The 20,051-nt window shown below is 39.7% G+C and overlaps 1 protein-coding gene across 2 annotated transcripts in view; it reads left to right on the plus strand.

The window, feature by feature from the left end:
• Positions 1-20,051, plus strand: part of MYPN (myopalladin) — an 82,053-nt gene that overhangs the window by 46,900 nt on the left and 15,102 nt on the right. For both annotated transcript variants that reach the window (XM_014456706.2, XM_023754645.1), the window contains 5 exons: positions 708-731; positions 3,649-3,765; positions 4,721-5,093; positions 11,854-12,450; positions 12,815-12,953. In XM_014456706.2, coding sequence (XP_014312192.1) covers positions 708-731; positions 3,649-3,765; positions 4,721-5,093; positions 11,854-12,450; positions 12,815-12,953 — 1,250 coding nt within the window. The remainder of the gene's footprint in view (positions 1-707; positions 732-3,648; positions 3,766-4,720; positions 5,094-11,853; positions 12,451-12,814; positions 12,954-20,051) is intronic.

A 20,051-nucleotide genomic window follows, 5' to 3' on the forward strand; every position in this document is an offset into this window, starting at 1 on the left:
CTTTTCTTCTCACATAAGTGCTTTTACCTTGACCCATTTCAGCATTAAATACATTGAAATTTATTTGCTTTTTTGTTAATTTGTTTCTGTCGATCACAAAATAGTAGTACTTGGATCAGTATGATATATGAATCAAAGTACTATCAAGTTTAACAGCAGTAGCAGCAACAATAATATATTTGAAATACCATTGAAACTGAGAAAAATACTTCAATATTCTATCAGTGTAGAAGATTGTAACTAAGGTCAACAGCTACTCACTGAGTGCCTGCAATTGATAAACACTAATTGAACACCTGTATGCAGTACCCAGCAGGCACTTTCAAGAATGATAAAGAATTTTAAGGTTAAGGACCAGCTCTCAAGGAACCTGTCACCCATCCTGGGCTCTTAATATTTGAAACCTTAGAGGATTCCTGAATCCCAGCTAGTAACATTTCCTCCTCACCTACGTAGAACCCAGATGTGTCTCGAGATACAGCAACATCATTTAGTTAGCAGCTTTCTTGCTGCCTTCTGTGACAACCATCTTGTCCCTGTGGAGGTCATTGGTGCTTAGCTCCTTTTACTTAAAATTATAGCTTAACCTTAAAAAAAATCACTCATGAGTATGCAAGTGACTATGAAATTCTATAGGAAGCTTCTGATGAAAATATAGCCTCTCAGTGATATAAATGCTAAGTGTCTTTTAATTTATTTTCTTCTAGAACCTCGATCCATGGCAGAGCCAGGTAAAGAACATTTTAACTTTAATTTATTAGTGTGTGATCAGTGGTTTGATATATATAACAAAACATATTGAAATTACACTGGGGTCAAGAAAAAGTGAAAAATAAAGTTTTAGAGCAGTGATTCCCAAAGTGGGCGCTACCGCCCCCTGGTGGGCGCTGCAGCGATGGGGGGGGGGGCGGTGATGGCCACAGGTGCATTTGTTTTAACTTTTTTTGTATTACCTTTCTATTCTGAGTTCAATAAACAGTTTCATAATTTCAAACTTCAATGTTTCTAATTTACACCTTTCTTTACTATATTTTACGAAAAAGGTAGAAACATTAATACATATATATCTTTCTGTTTAATTGCTATTAAAATTTAAAAAAATTAATTTCCAGGGGGCGCTGAGTAATATTTCATATTGAGATTACACTGGGGTCAAGAAAAAGTGAAAAATAAAATTTTAGAGAAAAGATCCAAACCAACTCTAGCTATTATTGTAGAAGAATGAAAGAAGGGGAGCATGTGCAAATTTGGAATATGTACTCAATCCCTAATATGAATGCAGTTAGTTCGTGGTATTGAGGATTTTTTCTTAGGAATATCTTCCTTCTTCCCTTGGCCCCTCCTCAGGACCTCTCAAAACTGGGCAGAGCAATTTCTATAATGCTAGACTAAGTCCAATTTCACAGCCTATATTTCTGAAAACTTATGCATCAAATGTTGAAATTTGAAGAATCAATAAAATGTCTGTGATGGTATTAGATTTGATTGGAAGGATAGATACTAAGATGATATGAAAGTGACAAGTAGGTGAAGCTCTTACCTCCAAAAAATACAAGTCACTCACAATCCAAGCATAAACATCTGGATGTCCTCCTTGTGATCACCCTGAAATATCCCATTGTCTTTTTACCCCCAGGTAAGAATGATGGCTTGGAATTTATAACTCTCTTCAGAAAACTGAATGGGAAGGCATTCCAGAAGTAGATGTTGAACATCCATGTTTCATAGCTCTTCACTATGGGGATATATAATAAAGACCAGAGGGTCCTTATTCTTACATTCTTCTAGTAGAAGAATGTATTTTTTTCCCCTTGAAAATATTTCAGGCTTTTAATACATTCATCCAAAGCAGGCGTTTTCACTAGGCAGTCTCATATACAAAACACTTTCAGAGTCTCTCTAAAGATGTCCCTGCCCAAAACAAATCCTGCCTTTCCCAGCTCCATGATCTAAAATCCCACAGCCAGAGGTATTCCCTCCACCTTGTATAATGTAAGTACCCTTTGGAGACAGAATGCTTTATCTTTTCAGGTAGGTATAGTGTAGTGTGAATGAATTTATCAGATCATTTTCTGAGAGCAGGTTGCTGAAAAAGGGAAGCATGAATGTTTGGAAAGGGGAACATAAAGAAGGAAACTTAGGCCAAGGGCTCAGAAAAAGGACAGAGAGGCACCAAAAGCAAACTTTGCCTCTCTATCATTTAGGATTCTTTGGGCAGCAAGTAAAAAAGACCTAACTAAAAGTGGCTTAAGCAATAAGAAAAAATGTATTTTCTCACATAGCAATATGCTCTAAGAAGTAGCAGTCTTGAGATTGGTTGATTTAGCATCTTAGAGATCATCAGGGGCCAACCTTTTTTTTTTTTTTTTTCCATTTTCCATTCTGCCATCTTCAGAGTATCTTCTTAGGCTGGTTCCACTCATATACCCAAGTCAGTTGCCATAGTTATGGATATTATATGCAGCTGACAATATTCAGAGACAAAAATATGAAATAACACTTTCTTTTGTCCTGTGTAAAGAACAAGAAAATCTCTCCCAGAAATTCCCTAATATCTCATTGACCAGAATTGTGTGTCATATGGCATCACTTATCAAGAATAGAGTTAGCAGGATTGGCTTAGCATGACCAGTCTCCATTCACCAGCTGAGGCTGGGCAAGGCCAACTTGACTTGAAGCACATGAACACTCCAAGGAGGGCGAACAGTTAGGGTTCAGTTAATAAGGAGGGAAGAGAATGTAGTTACTGAGCAAGTGCTCAATACTATCTGCCCTGGCTTCCTGTCCAGCCTTCTTAGCGGTCGTCTAGCTAATTGAATTCAGTTATCATGAAACACTGAGATGCCAAGTGTCTCCAAATGCAACTATGCTTTTATTAATTTTGTTTTTAATGTCAGGTCTACTGGGTGATAACTGGAGGTTTAGGCTACTGTCTTAGTTATCTCTTCATTAGCTGTCAAGTAATATCTAACTACAATAATTTTAGGCTTTAAGCATATGGTTCTACCTGGGAATCACTTCTGTAATTATTCAAAAGAGGGCTCATGCTGTGTGTTGGAGTAATCCAACAGATTACCATAGTATTACAAAGGAAAAAATGCATTTATCTTGTTTTTCACCCAGAATTTCAAATATTTAGCTAAGCAAATTATTTATTGTCCACAGTTTTAAATTGTGGCCTTCCTTTAAAATTACCTAACTGCAAAAGTTCCCCACATAAATAGTGAGAAATCTGGGTTTAAAAAATGTTTTATTAATCCTTTTATTTCATACAAACCTCCTTTTGCCTTAACTCCTAAGTTGTTTTTGTGATTTTTTAAAAGTTTATTGTTTCTCAGTTCTATTTTTGTCATGTGAACTGGTGACATAAATATAGAAGACAATTTGAGAATCCATAATATGTAATATATTATCATAATATTCTCTTGCCAATAGTCTGTCTGCGTGGAGTTATTTGTTCTATGTGCTTCCATTTATTTAGCCTCCTAATCAGTCCATTCAATCCAATAATTGTTTGGACTAATTATTTTCAAACAACTAATGCAATCAACTTCTTACATTGACTTTTATAGAAAAACCATCTGATAGTGAATTGCATAATTCCATTTTCATAATTACGCCAGTAACCGTTCTGTTTTGCTGGTTTAGAGGAGATTTGTACTCTGGTCATTGCTGAGGTATTTGCAGAAGACTCTGGGTGCTTCACATGTACTGCAAGCAACAAATACGGCACAGTGTCAAGCATCGCACAGCTGGATGTGAGAGGTAAGGGCTCTTTACATGTCAAAACAATTTAGACCATGACTTGAAATATGAGTATGGAGAGTTTATATTATCCTTCTTACTGCTTTTCTTACAAAGCTAACTTGGCTCTCCTCTTAAAAATTGAGTTATTGCCCTAGCTGGTTTGGCTCAATGGATAGAGCGTTGGCCAGCAGACTGAGGGGTCCCGGGTTCGATTCCGGCCAAGGGCACATGCCTGGGTTGCGGGCTTGATCCCCGGTGGGGGGTGTGCAGGAGGCAGCCAATCAATGATTCTCTCTCATCATTGATGTTTCTCTCTCCCCCTCTCCTTTCTTCTCTAAAATCAATAAAATATATTTTTTTAAAAAATTGAATTATTGAGGAAAGTGTTCTTGAACAATATCCAATTTTCAATTTCTTATTGCATTTATAACCACCACTACCACCCCCAGTTGTCCTACTGTTATGTATTACACTCCTAAGAAAACATCTCCTTGGTTTTATATAAACTACTAATATCCTTTCCAAAACTGTACTTAGATTTCTAGTTCAGCTTTTTTCCTGTATCCTTGCCATTCTTTTTTTTTTAATTTTTTTAAAAAATATATTTTATTGATTTTTTACAGAGAGGAAGGGAGAGAGATAGAGAGTTAGAAACATCGATGAGAGAGAAACATTGATCAGCCGCCTCCTGCACATCTCCCACTGGGGATGTGCCCGCAACCCAGGTACATGCCCTTGACCGGAATCGAACCTGGGACCCCTCAGTCCACAGGCCGATGCTCTATCCACTGAGCCAAACTGGTTTTGGCTCCTTGCCATTCTTTAATGCCCCAGATTATGTTCTCTGTTTTGACAACCTTTTCCCCATTCGCATAATCATCTGGTTTGGACACATGCCCCAACTCGAGGTTACAATCCGATCTCAGTCTCATTGAGTAAGATAACAGCTGAGGTCCTATTACTGTTGTTTCAGGAAATGAAGACCTCAGAAATAATGGGTCTCTTCACTCAGCCAACTCCATCACCAACCTGGCTGTGATTGAGCAGCAGCCATCCCCACCCAACCCACAGCCTCCTTCTGTGGAACAACCCCCTAAACCCAAACTCGAAGGGGTTCTGGTGAACCACAACGAGCCCCGGTCCAGCTCAAGAATCGGGCTCCGAGTACACTTCAACCTTCCTGAAGATGACAAGGGAAGCGAAGCGTCTCCTGAGAGTGGCCCGGTGACTGCCAACCAGACCAGGCCTGATTCTTTCCTGGAGAGATTCAGTGTACAGCCAGCAAAACTCCCGGAGCCTTCCTCACCTGTCAAAGAGCCCCCTCCAGTCCTGGCCAAACCCAAACTGTAAGTAAAAACCAGAATGGACAACCAAGTGCCTGAGAGCATCTCTGAGTCTTCCCTTCTTCAGAATGATGGAGCTGAAAGGGGAATTACAAAATGAGAAAATACGCTTTATTTTATTTTTAATATATTTTTATTGATTTCAGAAGGGAAGGGAGGGGGTGGAGAGAAACATCAATGATGAGAGAGAATTGATTGGCTGCCTCCTGCACGCCCCCTACTGGGGATGGAGCCCACAACCTGGTCATGTGCCCCTGACCAGACTCAAATACGGGACCCTTCAGTCTGCAGGTCAACGCTTATCCACTGAGCCAAACCAGTTAGGGCAGAAAATACGCTTTATATGTTTTAAAAATAACACATCCTTACACCAATCTAAGTGTACTATTACTCTCATCCAGCTCTGTCAGGGACATGCTGCAATGTTTGATGTTCATCCATAGTAAAGCAAACACAGAACATGATACTACTGTTATGTTCTGTTTGATCCACACATCAAAATGATAAAAATTATGTTTGTAATTATATAAATCTTTAAATATCAACGTTAAAATCTTCAGTATCAGCACTCCCATCATGTGTTTCTCAGTGATGGCCACAAGATGTTCATTGCAAGTGGTTCCTGTTGTTTCATTGTATATTCTTCTCACTACCACATAAGGCAGGTTGCAGGGCATAAAATGAAATGTTACGTAATATGCCTCTTAGCAAGTCACATCCAGAATTGTCGAAGTTCTGCTGGTCCCAGGAAATCAGAATCCACTAAAAAGAGTAAGAGAGGAAGAGGATATTGTGGGGATCTATGCAGGAACAGCCAGGCCGGCACAGAGAAGGCGAACTGGGAGCTGGGATCACATGGTTAGTTCAGCCTCTGTCTGCTTCTCACCCTCTGACTTCTGGAGTGCCTCCTTGTTTCCTCTTTGGGTATCCACTCCACTATTATCTCTTGGAAGATTTATCGATTTATGGCTTGGCCCATCATGGTGTTCCCATTCTCCATCATGATTTGTGTCAAGTTGCACTGCTAACTAAATCGTTCTCAACAGCTGGGTTCCAAATACCAACTGGTCCAGCCTGGTCAAGTGCAGAGGACTTGTGTTTGGAGGGAGGAAGCGTCAAATGGATCACAGAACTGTGGGGCCTGGGTGGGAGTTCTCAGGGAAGGGAGTTGTGGGAACAAGTAACCCATACAGTCTCCTTGAAAACTGCCTCCTATTACCCCAGGACTGTCTGGGAGCTATTATGTATGTCAGATAGGATTAGATTTAGTTTCATGTTGCAGAAAACCCAAACTAACAGGGGGTTAAACACATGAGGGTTTATTGTTCTCTTAAATCAAGGAAGCAGATAGGCTGTCTGTGGCTCTATTAAGAACCCAGTCTCCTATCTTTCTGCTCTGCCATCTTTAGCACTGGCTACTTCTCTAGGTCCCCTCATGGTCCAGGTTGGTGGTGTAGTCATCATGTCTGCATTTCAAGCAGCAGGAAGAGCAAATGGGTGGGTCTTGATATCAAACTCTTTTGAAAAAGTCTTCTTAGGGGAGCGGCCAGGGAGAGGTCAATGAGATGAAAAGGAGACTTATGTAATACTTTAAAGAATAAAGAATTTAAATTAAAATATATATATATATATATATATATATATATATATATATATATAGAGAGAGAGAGAGAGAGAGAGAGAGAGAGAGAGAGAGAGAGAGAGAGGCCTTCTTAGGTCTTACTCCAATCTTTTGGCCAGAACTTAATCACATGTTATACTCGCCACAAAGGAGGCTGGGAAATGTAGTCTTTAGATGGCACATATTGCCTCCAGGAATAAAACCGAGTACTTTTACAAAGTAGTCAGCCAGCAATATCTGCCACATGAGACTTTCAATGAATATAAAAATTCTTTCTACTAAGTTATGTAGTGACACCCTATAAAAATCCAGTTCTCAGCACTATATAATTCTTTAGTATTTTTTGCCTTTTTAACTTTTTCTCTTAGGTTTTTATTAGAATAGGTACATGTGCATGCTCACATACACACATGCACATCCTTGAATCCACATGAAGCTGCCATTTTTTTATTGTTTTATTGCTTAAAGTATTACAAAGAGTATTACATATGTCTCCTTCCCCACCCCCCTTGACATTCCCCCGGCCTCCCCTATCCCCCAGTGTCTTACGTCCATTGGTTATGCTTATATGCATGCATACAAGTCCTTCGGTTGCATTTTTAAACACTATTATTATCAGAGCCTAGATCATTCAGATTTTGAAATTTTCAGCTTGAATACCATGCTGCCTAGATCAGTGATTCTTTATCCTGGCTACTCTCTAGAAAGAAATATGGAGCTTTTAAAAAATATCTATTCCTTCCCTCACAATTGAATTAGAATCTCCCTACAGGTTATTTAAATCTATAGCCAGGTTGCAAACTACTGGTCTGGAGTTGAACAAGCTGAGTTGCAACCTTTTGTCAACCCACCCTACCCCATCACACACCCCTCCACACCTAGGAAAAAACAATAATTAACAGTTAAAGTGAGTCAAGTGTCAGACAAAAATGGAATGTACTGGGAAAGCCTATACTTTAGGATGAGTGTCTCTTTAGAGCAGAGGTTCTCAGTCCTGGATGCATGCAAGAATCACTTAGGCAAGCATGTCAAACTTGCAGCCAGCGGGCTGCATGCCTCGTTTATTTCAATGAGTTTGACATGCTTGACCTAGAGCCTTGCTACTTATAGCATTGGCCTCACCTGGAGGTTTGATAAAATGCAGTCTGTGGCCCTGAATCAGTCTCAGAGCTACTGAGTCAGAACTGGGGGTAAGGCCCAGAAATCTGTGTTTTAACTAGAGTCCCCAGAGAATTCTCGGTTCCACTAAAGCTTAAGAACCACTGACCTGCATTTTAAAAGATAATGATAACTATGCCTGGATTCTTTCCCAGGCCAATTGACTCTCTGGGCCATGGTGCCTACATCAATGAGGTTTCTTTGTCTTTTGAGATCTCTAGGTGATCCTAATGTGCAGCCAGCGATAGAACCATTGCTAAAACCACAGCTAAAAGCTGATTGCGGAGACGGATTTACTCAGAATTAGTTATCCCCTAATCAGTGATGTGCTGGCCAATGTTTTAGTAATGAGCAGAGGCAGGGAAGCCCTGAGGGTAGCATTTATAAATTTCCTCCGACCATGGCTGATTTCAAGCTACTAAAGAAAGGTCATTGAACGGGGATCGGGGATGAGCTGTGGACAGAGCCCTCCGGAGCTGGCTCCAGCACACGCTGCCCGAAGTTGTTGTTGCCACAATTGCTTTCAAAAGTACTGGATACAGTATCCCAAGTTTGTCTTGTCGTGTTTGTCATTGGCATTGTATCTTGACAGTTCAAAATCCCTGAGAAATTCTTTTGTATTCCAGAAGCATCCTTATAATTCTGAACCTGATTTTCATTCTTACAAATCTTTCAATTGTTATTTGTAGTTCAGAAACTAAAAAATATACCCACCATTTATTGACCACTTATAAATTTGTATTTGGTCATTTATTTATCAATTCTCACAACAAAATCAATATCTATTACTTTTTCCTATTTAATTAGGGGGAAGTCAGGGTCAGCAAAGTCTAGAAACTTCCCAAAGCCACACAATAATGAGTGGCAGGGCCAGGACTAGGACCTACGTCTCTTTGTCTGCAGAGCTCATATTCTTGAGCATAATGCTTAAGTGGTGGCGAAAGAAGAGATATTTTCAAGTAACCCAAGAAAGTTGATAAATCTACAGGAAGAAAGCTGGGGTATAAACCTGATTTCAGAAATCCTTACAGCAACAATAAATGAGCAACTGAGTTTATAGCAATTTATGGCAGGCTGTTACTTTGAATTAGACAGGTTACTCAGGATTTTAGAACTGGTTTGCTTTATAATTAATCTTCCCTTTATTTTTTCATTAATGCTATACCTTAATTATTAAATGTAACTGAATTCCATGTATTATCTATAAATAACCATTGATTATTTGTGTTACATGTACATATAGTAAGATTTTTGAGCCCTGAATAGCTCATACTATCTGAGGCATATTTATATCTCCTACAGTACCTAGCAAATTAGACACATAGAAGATTCAATAAAAGTCCATCGAATAATGGAATTGACACCTTCTCTTGATGCAATGAATGAGCAAATCCAAACAGCTCTTTTAAATCCCCTCTGGACAAGATAGAGTTTAATAATATGGAAAAAATATACTGTTCCGCCGAAACCGGTTTGGCTCAGTGGATAGAGCGTCGGCCTGCGGACTGAAAGGTCCCAGGTTCGATTCCGGTCAAGGGCATGTACCTGGGTTGCGGACACATCCCCAGTGGGAGATGTGCAGGAGGCAGCTGATCGATGTTTCTCTCTCATAGATGTTTCTAACTCTCTATCCCTCTCCCTTCCTCTCTGTAAGAAATCAATAAAATATATTAAAAAATATATATACTGTTCAAACAAAAAGAGACATTATTCTCAAATGAATATTTCTAGACTCTTAGATAATCAAAACAATTTGACACTATATCTCATATATCATTAAGGTTTAAACCCACCTCCATAATCTAATATACTGCATGATAAACATTAACATGCCATTTGAATATTAAAGTAAAAACAACTGGTTCTTAGTTTTCATTTAGTGGGAACTAAGGAAAAAGAAGAATCAATAAATACCAAATAACTTCCTGGCCTCTTTTTATCACCCTTATCTTTCAAGATTACTTCCTTTTCATATGCTATTTTTTCTATTTCCATAACCATAATAAAATATGGTCATCAGATTAAATTTTACTCAGACTGCAATACAAACATGTCCTGAAAACATTGTATTTATGCTATAGCAGCCACAGAATGTGACCTGCTGAATATGTGGTCCACTGAAAATGTAAAGATTCTGTATTTTTATGCCATTGATAAAGTCAACACCCGCAGAATCAATGTTAATTGTACATATTTTTTCTAAGGGTAACTTCACAAAGATATTTCTGCTTCTCTTAATTTCTGAATCTTTCATTTTTTGTGAAATAAAAAGGGTGAATTAATATTTAATTGTATTAATTTATTCTCTAGTTTAAAAGCTCACTTCTAAAAAGGAGAAGAAAGTTACCATGGCAAGTGGCTAATACTCCTGAATTCTTAGTTTAACTCAAGACAAAGTTTTCATAGATGAACAAAGGATTGCACAGTATGTAGCATTTGACAGCAGTAATGAAAAGTGGAGATGAGTCTGCATTTTGTAAAGTTACTTTTCCAAATATTGTGTAACTTAAATATTAATGAAGAAAAGGAAAAAGTTAAACTCCAAGAATTAAGGAAAATCAAGGTTTGCCTTGGCTGGTGTGGCTCAGTTGGTTAGGTGTTGACCTGTGCACTGAAAGGTTGCAGGTTCGATTCCCAGTTGGGGCACATGATCAACTTGCAGGCTCAGGGCCTGGGGGGTGGTGGGGGGAGGGGGGTGAGGGGGGTGAAGCATGTAGGAGGCATGTAGGAGGCAGCCAGTCGATGTTTTGCTTTCATATCAATGTTTCTCTCTCTCCCTCTCCCTTTCACTCTCTCTAAAAATCAATTTAAAAATTAAAAAATAAAGATCAAGGTTTGGAGAACCTTCTGGTTCAACATAACTGCTGTTGGTGTTGACTTGCTTGATGGTAAGGTAATACAAAACCTTTCATTTTTAATAGGCCTCATATTTGACAGATCACATTCTGTGTATCAGAAGCAAACTGTATGTCCAAAGAGCATAAAACCACATGGCCTTGGGACACTGCACTCTCATCTGTGGCTCTTCCTATGGTCATGCATTTAGGAATAGAGTCTCTAAACAGCAAAGTTGGACAGCACTGACAACTTTCTGCATGTATGACTTTTAGACATTTTTATTCTTTAAAAATAACTGGCTTACTCAGAGGAGTTAAATAGGCTGTTGGACTTAAGGCAAGTCATGTCATGCTTCAGTGACTCGGGCTCCTATAAATGAAGAAACTGCTCCCAGTCTGAGTTACTTTTGTTTAGAAGCAAAAAAAAATCTAAGTCAATGTTTATAATTAGACTTTTATAAACCATAGAGTTTTATAGGGGGATCATATAATTTATCACGTAAACCATGACTTTTTTAGACTGGAAGAAACGATTAATAATTAAGCTGGGAAAACAGGCATAAACCAGAACAGTCTAGGCTGAATGGGGACACACGGTCACCTTCCCTGTACAGCACTGTTGTCAGGAGAGGATGAGAAACACTGAGACACGTGCAGCTGCTTTGTTCAGGTTTGCTCTAAAACGAGGCAGAGTGAAGGACACAGCATGTTGGCTTGGAGAATGCAGCCCCTTCGGGCGACTCACCTCAGCGTGTGGCCCAGTGCTTTCTGCCCCAAACCTGAAATACTGTCTGTTCACCTCAGGACCTTGAGCCCTCCCAACAAGGGGACCATTGCTTCTATGTCTCTTTTCTAATTTATAAACATTACAATTGGGCTGCTCTGTTGCACCACCCCAGGGTCACCCCACAGAGAATACAATGTGCATGATGCCTCGGCGTTATGTATCCCACTGGCCTTTTTTCTGTTTAGGGACAATAAAACAGATTTAGAAAGAAGGAGGAACAACTCACAAGAAATTGATTCGCTGATTTCTGGCGGCTCTGGTTGTGTGTTCTTCCTCAGCATAAAGTTGTGAACAGCCCGTGCACATTTCCGTAGGGGATGCCCATGTGATGATCTCCCTTCTCTCCCCCTCTCTGTGCAGCGACTCCAGCCAGCTCCAGCAGCTTCACAACCAGGTCCTGCTGGAACAGCAGCAGCTGCAAAACCCATCTCCTTCGTCTCCTAAGGAGTTTCCTTTCAACATGAGTATATTGAACTCCATTGCTTCCCCAGCAGGGACAATGCCCAGCAAGCCCGTGAAGACCCCCTCATCGCAGACGTTCAGCCTGGCCCGGCCCAAGCATTTCTTCCCCTCCACGAATTCCAACACCGCCATGACAGCCGCGGCCCCTGCCAGCTCCCCAGTGTTCACCCTGAGCAGCACTCCTCAAACCATGCAGAGGACAGTGAGCAAAGAAAGCCTCTTACTTTCTCACCCCTTCGTGCAAACCAAATCTCTAGGAGGCGTTTCCGTCCAAAATGAGCCACCCTCTCCAGGTCCAACGGAGCCAGCACAACCGCCACTCTCATTTCCCATCGCGGGCGGACACCAGTTTCAGCCCCGCTGTGTGTCTCCAAGTCCTGTCTCTCCCACCAGCCGGATTCAGAACCCCGTGGCTTTCCTCAGCTCCGTCCTGCCTTCTCTCCCTGCCATCCCACCCACCAATGCCATGGGGCTGCCCAGAAGTGCACCATCCACGTAAGTGTCGTTTAGGTTTCTCCACGGAAAAGGTGTCAGTTAAGAAGGGACACATACAAAACAGCTTGGTCTGGGACAGGAGTCTCACTGAGTGGATTCCTGCATAATCCTGTTTATTAGATACAACATGGATATTGAACACCTAAGGGCTTGATCAATTTAAATAATTTTTGTAATCAAAATGTTGAAAACACCTCTAATACAGATTCTCTGTGCAGTGCTCAGCCTTTGCACACAACATGCCTTCCATAAGTGCTTGTTGGCCCCTGGTGTATTGTTGCCATCTTAACCACTCTGATTTCTGGGCCTTTCTACACTGACCAGTGCTTTTCACGGGTGTGTTGGGTGTGAATTTATTTTACAGGCCATCCCAGGGACTAGTGAAGAAAAATACGAAGTCTCCCCAGCCAGTGAATGATGATTACATTCGTGAAGCTAAGAATGCAGTGATTCTAGACTTGGGGAAAAAAATGAATTTCAGTGATGTCAGATCAAACCAGCAGGTAAGATTGGTGGGTTCAGGTGGTTTACTTCAATGTGAGGAAAATAATTTTGCCTCATTCAGTCCTTCTTCGGATGCTCAGGTCATCTTCATTTGCTTAGGAATCAAGCAGGGCAAGAGTCCAGCTTTCTGGATCTAAAAGTTTTCAAAGCAAAAATATCCCCAAACAAATGCATACTCTTCAAAAGAAATCACATGCTCGGTGAGGTTGTCACTGCAGCCTTGGAAGGTAGGGCACAGATTAACCAAAGGTCAGGTAGTAAACTCCATCCACGTGGATCTCAAGTTCTTGATTACCATGTAGTTCACTCAGTTTACCTGTTTGCAAGTGTTTACCTAAAAGAGAATATGTTAAAGCAGGAGAGAGACTAGACAGTCTGTGGCCCATTCGAGCAATCCTCAGCTCGGTTTTGGCAGACACCATCACACCTTTGAGATAGTTCGATATCTGAGCTGGAGATGATCTATTCTAGACTTTAAGGAACTGGGTTCACACTTCTTTTTTTCTGACTCCTTCAATCCAATGTGCCTGGAGGACTGCTCACCATTTCCTCTCAATCTTTGCATTCGCTGAAACGTGTGAAGCAGCCATTAGGCAATATCCTGCGGTTCAATCTGTACAGATCCTTGCTTACTAGTAAGTGTTTACACTAAAGGAGAAAGAGGAAAGCCATATGTGACCATCAAGTAAAAGAAAGGTAGACTGTTTTCTTATTTGAGTCATTTATTTTTGCATTTAGAAGGCGATGTGTTCTTTTAAATCCAGGTTTACATTTGAATAACCTAACTCTTGATTTATTTGCCAAGGTGGGAACTGATAGAATCTACTTTGAAATATAACATACAATTTCCATCAAAACCATATGCCAAATATTGTGGAATTTGTGAGATAAGTGCTGGAAATAAGACTGCAAGTGAGGCTCCAGTTCCCCCGACCGTATGCTGTTTTCCTTAGTGTTTCTGTCTCTTATTTCCAGTGGACCCGTGGATGTACAATAGTTTACAATTGTGTTATATGTTGGGCAATTTTTACTGCGTGGATGCTTTTAAAAATGTGCTGCTTAAAACCTTCATAAAATTGACTTTAAATTACTGAATTGAAGCAGAATATTTAAGCTTCCCATGATTGAGCACACTTCCCATGTATTGTTTCACCAAACTACATATATTTCTGGGAGGCAAATACCAAGGCAATTATTCTTCTCTCCTGTCTTCTAGATAGAGAAACTGAGGCACAGGTGTCAAACTGTCAGTGGTGCAACTACAACTAGCGCCTGGTCTCTAGGACACTTTCACATTTTCCCTGAAACTCTGCTGCCTTTTTCAGTTTTATGACAACAGTTACCTTCAAGCCCCATAAATGTGGCTCTGTCTAGTGCAAATTTGTTTTTCTATAATACCGGCATCTATTTGTGGTTGTTAATCCTTCTAAGTGACATTGAAATCAGAGCTGTGTTCAGCCTGTCTTTTACAACTCAGAAAGGAGCTAATTCTTGCTCTGCCTTTTGTTCCTCTAATCTCCTTCTCCAATATGCTTAGTCATTTCCTCTATTTAAATCCTACCTCTTTCATCTCTTACTAAGAATTCTTTATAAAAATCCTCTTTTGTGAGCAGTGTTGCCATCCATCCCTTTTGTAAAAAATATTCCACATAGTCATTGGCCTTACATTGCCCAACTTGGGCACATAGGACACGGTAGTGAAGTGTCCTGATGTCCTCTGCCATGGGCCCACCCACAACACACCAATCACAAGCTTCCTGGGAGCTGCAATTGGGGGGTGTCTGGTTCATTGTTGTACCCCTGTTATGTCTGGCACAGAGTAGGTGTTCAGTAAATATTTGCTGAATTAACACAAAACAATAGGATTTTTGCATTAGTTTCAGGTAGGATAGTGAAATTCTTGACCAAGTAGAACATTTTGGATTTGTTGCATATCTATAGAAAATATCTCACTTGACAATCCAGACTGATTATACCTAGTTGTGGATACTACTTGCTGTGATAGCAATCTATTTTAATCAACTGATTAAAAAGAAGAAATCTTTAAAAATCACACTGAAATTACACACAGGGGGGAAAAAAGAATCTTAAATTAAGCAAAATTGGTGTTAAGTGAACATTTCAGTATAAAATAAATCTGTGTATCTTTTAGTAATTATTTATTCTTACGGAAAAATTTTGGATTTAAAGTAGTTTTACACGACATCTTTGAATATAGAGTCTATGTTTTATAGAATATTGTATCTCCAGTGCCTATCATAGTATTTAGCACATAGTAGGTGCTTACTACGAACTTGGCAGCAGGGACAGGAAGTAGGCTATGAAGCCTGGTTGTCTCTATTGAAGGTAGCATGTAACTATTAGATAAATAGTAAAAGAAGGCATCCCCTATGTATGTTACCCTCCACGTTTATATAGAAATCTTTTATCCTCTGTCCATACTGTGGATCTCCCTGGGACAAAAGAGAATACATTCTCTAACATATAAGATGTTCTTTAGTGAACATTATACCTCAAGTAGGTTGGGAACCCTTGAGCAAGGCTCCTCCAGCTGGTTTTATCCGATTTGATTATTTGCCCCTGAAGCCCAGAGTAGAGGAAGCCAGCATGAGCTCAAGGCAGTGAGTTTCTGACGATGGCCCCCATTTTGGAAATCCGGAGCCTGGGCAATGACATACGTGATTGGGATGTGTCATCACACTGTGGTTCTCCACAGAAGGAAGGCACTCCCACCACTCTGCCAATTGGAAGAAAATTTCTGCAGATGTGTCCCAAAAATCAAGTGTTTCAACTTGTCAAATTATCAGCCTTAAGAGGGTTATCTTTAAAGGAAAGAAAGGAATTATATTTTCAAATGGCATACTCTTCTGAGAATTTTTTTTTTTTAGCTTTTTGTTTTCTTTCATAGAGCAACTGAACTGTGAAATTCATTTTCACTTAAGGTTATACATATAAGCTGGAAAGGATAGGTCATATATCACTGATTTGATTGCCATACAGGCCAGATTTACAGAAAGAAAAATTCTTTCCTTTGAGCATAGACATTACCTACGAGCAGATGATACAGACACTCCTGCCATTACTCGCAAAGGGGAAAAGGCAAGGGAAAATGAGAATGCAACGTAAGTCCAGTCCTGGAAACTCAATGTGCTGTCCACCAACAGGTGATCAGTAGTGCAACCTTTGTGCAGAACAGTGCAAAAAGCACCTTTAAATTTAACTTGAACATGTTGCTTGTGTTTGCAAATTTTCTTACAAAATCTGAGTCCCATCAGTCATAACTTGGAATGACAACCTTGATTTATGTGTAATAGGAGTAGCTACCCTTGGGATAACCATCTCTTAGTTGCTAAGCACCACGGAAAATGTCAATTTCTGCTTTGGAGATAGTGTGCATCTCTGTTAACACCTCAGATACAAAGATTCAGTGCTTTAGTAACAAGCCACACCATTGCGCGGCTTCCCTTGTTCCTGAGAATCAACTTCCCAAATATTTTATGAAGTCTTTCATGGAAACTCTTTGACCTACAATATTCTGATTTTGTTTGTTACTCCTCTGCAATTTATACATTATATCGTATAAGTGGTACATTAAGCAGGTATGTCTAAAAAAAATTTTCTCTCTCTCCATATCCCTATAAATTCATCTAATGGGCTAATTCTTCTGCTCCTGGCAATCTCAAATGTGAAGCTATCTCAAAACCATTGTGACCACTTTTCGTTATTATAAGGTTCTCTGGTTACTGCGTTGCAAAAATACAATCTTGATCCAGTCATACAAAATTTCCAGTCCTGGTAGTAACCAACAATCCAATCTTTAATGAAAACTAACACCCACACACAAACCCCCTCTTTCACCAGGGACTTCTGCAAGAGATGAACCTAAATAGCCAGGAAGAGAACCATGGCCGGCTTCTCTCTTTTTTGCCCCCTCTTGCCGCACTTCTCCAACTGCTATTTCTGTCTCCTTCCTTTCCCAACCATGGAGGGACAAAAGCTGACCCCACACTGGCTTTGTGTCGTGTGTGACCCACGTGTGCATGACGAGAGCCATCACAGTCCCCTGCCCTGGAACAATGCAGGAGTGCAGGCCACTCAACGCTGCCTTGAGCTTGGCCACCAACAAAAGTCCACCTCACTCTTCACTCCAGATTTCTTAAGCAGGAGCGAGACCTGGCTAGACTTCAGGTGAAAGGGAGGTACCCAGGGGCTGGAGGTGGAGGTAGGACACTCACAGACATTAATAACTCTCTCCAAAGTCCTCTCACTGGATCTTCTCCCTCCTGATTCTTGTATCTCTGATGGAATTGAAGGCTTTAAATCATCCAACCTATCCTTAAACACCAGCTTTGAAATTTCTGGAAAATAGTTTGTCTCCCAACTCACTTATTTTCTGATATGTAGCCCATCTTGGTGCCCCAGTAGAAACTTCCAGCTAAAATATGCTTACAACTATATGCTCCATAGTTACAAATAGTATTTTAATTAAATTTATTGGGGTGACATTGGTTAACAAAATTATATAGTTTCAAATGTGCAGTTCTATAATACAACATGTGTATATTGTATTGTGTGTTCACCACCCAAAGTCAAGTCTTCTTCTGTCACCATATATTTGACCCCCTATACCCTTTCCTACCTCACCCCCAACTGCCCTTCCCTCTGGTTACCACTGTTGTCTGCATATAAGAGTTTTTGTTTGTTTACCTTTTTGTTCATTTGTTGCTTTCAGTATTAATTCCCACATATGAGTAAAATCCTATGGTTATTGACTTTTTCCTTCTGACTTATTTTGCTTAACATGATATTCTCAAGATCCACCCATGTTGTCACAAATGGCAGGGTCCCATCTTTTCTTATGGCTGAGTAGAATTCCATTGTATATATGTATGTACCACATCTTTGTCCAATCCTCTACTGAAAGACACTTCAGTTGTTTCCATGTCTTGGCCACTGTGAATAATGTTATAATGAACATGTGAACAAATGTTTTCAAATTGTTCAGATAGATACCCAGAAGAGGGATTGCTGGGTCATATGATAACTCTATCTGTAATTTTTTGAGGAATGTCATACTGTTTTCCATTAGTGGCTGTACCAGTTTACATTCCCACCAACAGTGAATGAGGGTTCCTTTTTCTCCACAACCTCTCAAACAGTTATTATTACTTATCTTGTTGATAATAGCCATTCTAACAGGTGTGGCATGGCATCTTATTGTAGTTGGATTTGCATTTCCCTAATAGCTAGTGAAGAGTATCTTCTCATATCTGTGGGCCATTTGTATGTCTTCTTGGGAGAAGTGTCCATACATGTCCTCTGCCCAGTTTTTAATTGGATTGTTTGTTTTTTGTTATTGAGCTGTATGAGTTATTTATATATTTTGGATATTAACCCTTTATCAGAGGTGTTGTCTACAAATATCTTCTGCCATTTTGTTGGTTGCCTTTTTGTTTTTTTGTTGGTTTCTTTTGCTGTGTGGAAGCTTTTTAGTCTAATATAGTCCCACTTACTTATTTTTGCTTTTACTTCCTTTGCCTTTGAGGTCAAATTAAGAAGACATTCTCTAAAACCAAGGTCCATTAGTTTAGTACCTATGTTTTCTCTGTGTAATTTATTATTTCAGGTCTAATATTTAGGTTATTGATCCATTTTGAGTTAATTTTTATGTATGGTGACAAATAGCAGTCTAATTTTATTCTTTTGCATATGGCTTTCCAATTTTCCCAGCGTCATTCATTGAAGAGGCTTCTTTTCTCCATTGTATATTTTTGGCTCCTTTAGCACAAAGTATTTGCCCATATACATGTGGATTTATTTCTGGGCTCTCAATTCTTTTAATATTTTAAAAATAATTCACTGAGTGTTCTATTCTCATCATCCTCCCAATTTGTAGTATTGGTAAAACAATAAATATTTAACCAGTATGTATACATTTACAGTATAACAAAATATGCATATTTTCATCATATTGCTTCTGTAGTCCCTTGTGTTAAATCAATTCAAACATCTTAAATTCTGTAAAATCAGGCCCCATCTTGATAAAAATCATCAAAACAAATTCCGGATTCCTCAAAGATGTGGTAGAGTTGGAACACATGCTTGCCCCCATGTCATTCATGTATTCACTCATTCTTCAGATACTCACTGAGTACTTGCCATGAGGCAGGCATTCACTATTTAGGTGCTGTTAATCTAGTGGGAAGCAAGATAAACAAGATCTCTGCTCTTATGAAACTAACATTCCAGTGCTTAGAGATATTTAATCTTTCAATCAAGAAACAAGCAAACAAGAAAAATACTAGATAGCAACTGGTATTAGGCAGGAAATTAGAGTGCAGAGTTACTTTATTTTTTAAAATATGCTTTCACTGACTTTTAGATAGAGAGGAAGGGAGAGGAAGAAAGAGATAGAAACATCCATCAGCTGTCTCCTGCACACCTCCACTGGGCATCACCCGGGAATTGAACCAGTGACCTCCTGGTTCATGGGTCAATGCTCAACCACTGAGCCACACTGGCCAGGCTGGCGAGTTACTTTAGATCAGTGGTTCTCAACCTTCCTAATGCCGTGACCCTTTAATACAGTTCCTCATGTTGTGGTGACCCCCAACCATAAAATTATTTTCGTTGCTACTTCATAACTATAATTTTGCTACTGTTATGAATCGTAATGTAAATATCTGATATGCAGGATGTATTTTCATTGTTACAAATAGAACATAATTAAAGCATAGTGATTAATCACAAAAACAATATGTAATTATATATGTGTTTTCCAATGGTCTTAGGCGACCCCTGTGAAAGGGTCGTTTGACCCCCAAAGGGGTCGCGACCCACAGGTTGAGAGCCGCTGCTTTAGATGCAGTGGCCTGGGAAGACTGCTTTAGGGAGTTGACATTTAAGCTTGATAGGATATGACAGGGAGAGTGAGTGAAAGGAATTCAGGATAAGTACTAGATTTATGGTTTAAGTGGGTACTCAAAGGATGGTCTGAGAACCTGCGGCAATCTGCAGGCTGTGCCCTCTCCACCTTGGGATAAGTACAGAAATTGAGAGTAACCATTAAGAAATTTTGATAGTAACTTGACAGAGAA

The sequence above is a fragment of the Myotis lucifugus genome, unplaced genomic scaffold, assembly GCF_000147115.1.
Source record: "Myotis lucifugus unplaced genomic scaffold, Myoluc2.0 scaffold_62, whole genome shotgun sequence".
NCBI lineage: Eukaryota > Metazoa > Chordata > Mammalia > Chiroptera > Vespertilionidae > Myotis > Myotis lucifugus.